This window comes from Aplysia californica, unplaced genomic scaffold (genome assembly GCF_000002075.1).
Source record: "Aplysia californica isolate F4 #8 unplaced genomic scaffold, AplCal3.0 scaffold00027, whole genome shotgun sequence".
Classification (NCBI taxonomy): domain Eukaryota; kingdom Metazoa; phylum Mollusca; class Gastropoda; order Aplysiida; family Aplysiidae; genus Aplysia; species Aplysia californica.
The window spans coordinates 824019-826231 of NW_004797297.1; the positions used below are offsets into that span (position 1 = coordinate 824019).

The 2213-nt window shown below is 40.9% G+C and overlaps 1 protein-coding gene across 1 annotated transcript in view; it reads right to left on the reverse strand.

The window, feature by feature from the left end:
• Positions 1-2213, reverse strand: part of LOC101863719 (sodium-dependent phosphate transport protein 2B) — a gene marked incomplete in the record, with an annotated part of 43050 nt that overhangs the window by 14167 nt on the left and 26670 nt on the right. The window contains 1 exon segment of the mRNA XM_013090089.2: positions 1951-2079. Within this exon segment, the coding sequence (XP_012945543.1) occupies positions 1951-2079 (129 nt within the window).

A 2213-nucleotide genomic window follows, 5' to 3' on the forward strand; every position in this document is an offset into this window, starting at 1 on the left:
CCCCCCCTTCCAGCAAAAGCTGATCTCTGTTTTGTCATCTGGTGTCTCTTCAGACGCTGATTTTGTCTCTTCGCTATTACATCCTTCTAATTCTGTTTTACATGTAAAACCCTAAAGATTGTCATAAGGAGCTTTGCAATGAATGAAAGAACTAAACAATTGGAACGATAATTAAATATTATGAGAAGGCACTATTTCATCAGGGTTTCAGGGGCTAAAAGCTTGAGTTTGTTTTTATTTAAGTATGTGTTTTTACACCCCCTTCGACACAATTTATAATATTTAAGAGGCAGGCTTCGACCCTGCCTGTATGGGCCAATTCGGGATGAGACCAGCGACGGTTTACAGTAACAGCTAAACCACAGATGTTGGTACGGGACCATGGAAGGCCAGAAACCAGAAGACAAGAGAATTTATTTATAACATGAGGGTGGGAGTCGGTCATTGCGACTAAAGCCCCTGTGTTGAAACTAGGGCACGCTGCAACACGCCATCTTTCTATCTATAAATGTCTGTGAGTGCCCTGTGTCAACTCGACGTGTGATGTCTCCATAGTCCATAGCCGTGATCCACCATTCGTGCGCTTGATGAGCCCCCAGTATTGGAAGAAAGGCGTCACCTTTTACGGTAGCCGGGTAGATTCTCTCAAATAGTTACTTTGTTTCCTTTTCGCTACTGGCCTTTTGACCAACCATCTTCAAAGAGGTTCTTTCATTGATAATTGAGGAAGTCATATTTAGGGTATGCAGAAGACGTTACAAAAAAGTGTAGGTAGGGCAGGACAATATTGACGCTTGCCCCTACACATTAAGCGGCATTGACTCCAGTTATCATTGACATTACAAAAAGATTCCTCAAATAGCCTTTACAGACAATTATTATGCATTAGTCGTATTGGAGCCTATGTGTTATTTCAAATTCTATCTTTTAAAAAAATCAATTCTTGCTAAATGTGATTTCTGTGCAAAGCACACATTATCTCCACAATGTTTGGGTTTTACTTTCTTGGTACAGTAGATGCAAGGCTATCAATGAGCCTGAAGCAGGTGTGATAATTGTAGAATTAAAACAACACAGAACAAAACAAGACAAACAAACAAAAAGAAACCCACCATCAACAGCGGGTTAACCTATTTTTGCTTACAAATGCAATACCAATTTGGTCAATACGACTTCTGATTTTTTTTTTTTAAAATCTATTCTTTACGAATGAGACAAAGAAAGTTTCAGTGCTTGATCAATCCTTCCGCCACCTCTCCCTCCTTTTTCGTATGTCTCTTTCTCTGTCTCTCTCTGTCTCTCTCTCTCTCTCTGTCTCCCTCTCTCTCTCTCTCTCTCTCTCTCTCTCTCTCTTCTTTTCCCACACAACATACCCTTTCTATGTCCCTTATTCTCCCTCCTTCACTCTCTCCCCCTCTCTTACTCAACTCGACTCTCTCCCTTCTCTCCTCCTCCTCCCTCTCTAGACCGACCCCCCCTCCCCCGCAAAAAAAGTCACCACAGCTTTAGTATTTTAACATTGCATTAACATTACAAAAATCAACTGGTGACGTAGGAGAGGCCATTTAACTCCCTACCTTTCCAAAAAAAGATGAAAAATTAAATGGTCTAACCCAGATTTCGGGGGTTTCCGGAAATCTTGACCTACCCCAAAAGTGGGCTTTGCCCTACTTATAGGAAAAGTTTGGTTTCATTGGTGTGTATATTTGTTTAGTTATAGAGAAAACTCTCCTTGTCTTTTAAAGAAACAGAACAAGGGGCAAAAACGTTGCTTTCAATTTTCTCAAAACAGCGTTTTTCGGGAATTCCCCCTTTGTGCTTAAAAGCAACCAAATAAATTTTCAAAAATTGCCAAGAAGGATAACTGTGGTATTACCCTCATAAACAACGTGTTTGAGACCTGTATAGTAGAGAGTTCATTCAACTCTTACACAACAACCCGGCACTTACCGCCCAGCAACTTGAAGGAGTCTTCGAGCAGGCCCAGGGAACAGATGAAGAAGTACAGGATGACAAACAGAATTACAATCCGCATCACCACTCCCGAAACTCGAAACACTTTCTCCATCGGGCGCAACTCTGATGACACAGGAAAACATACAAATGAAACATCAACAATTTCCATTATCTGCTTCATGGTGAGAACAAAATTTAGTGACCTCGCTTCAGGTTAAATATTTCCCACTTCAATATAAACACACACACACACACAC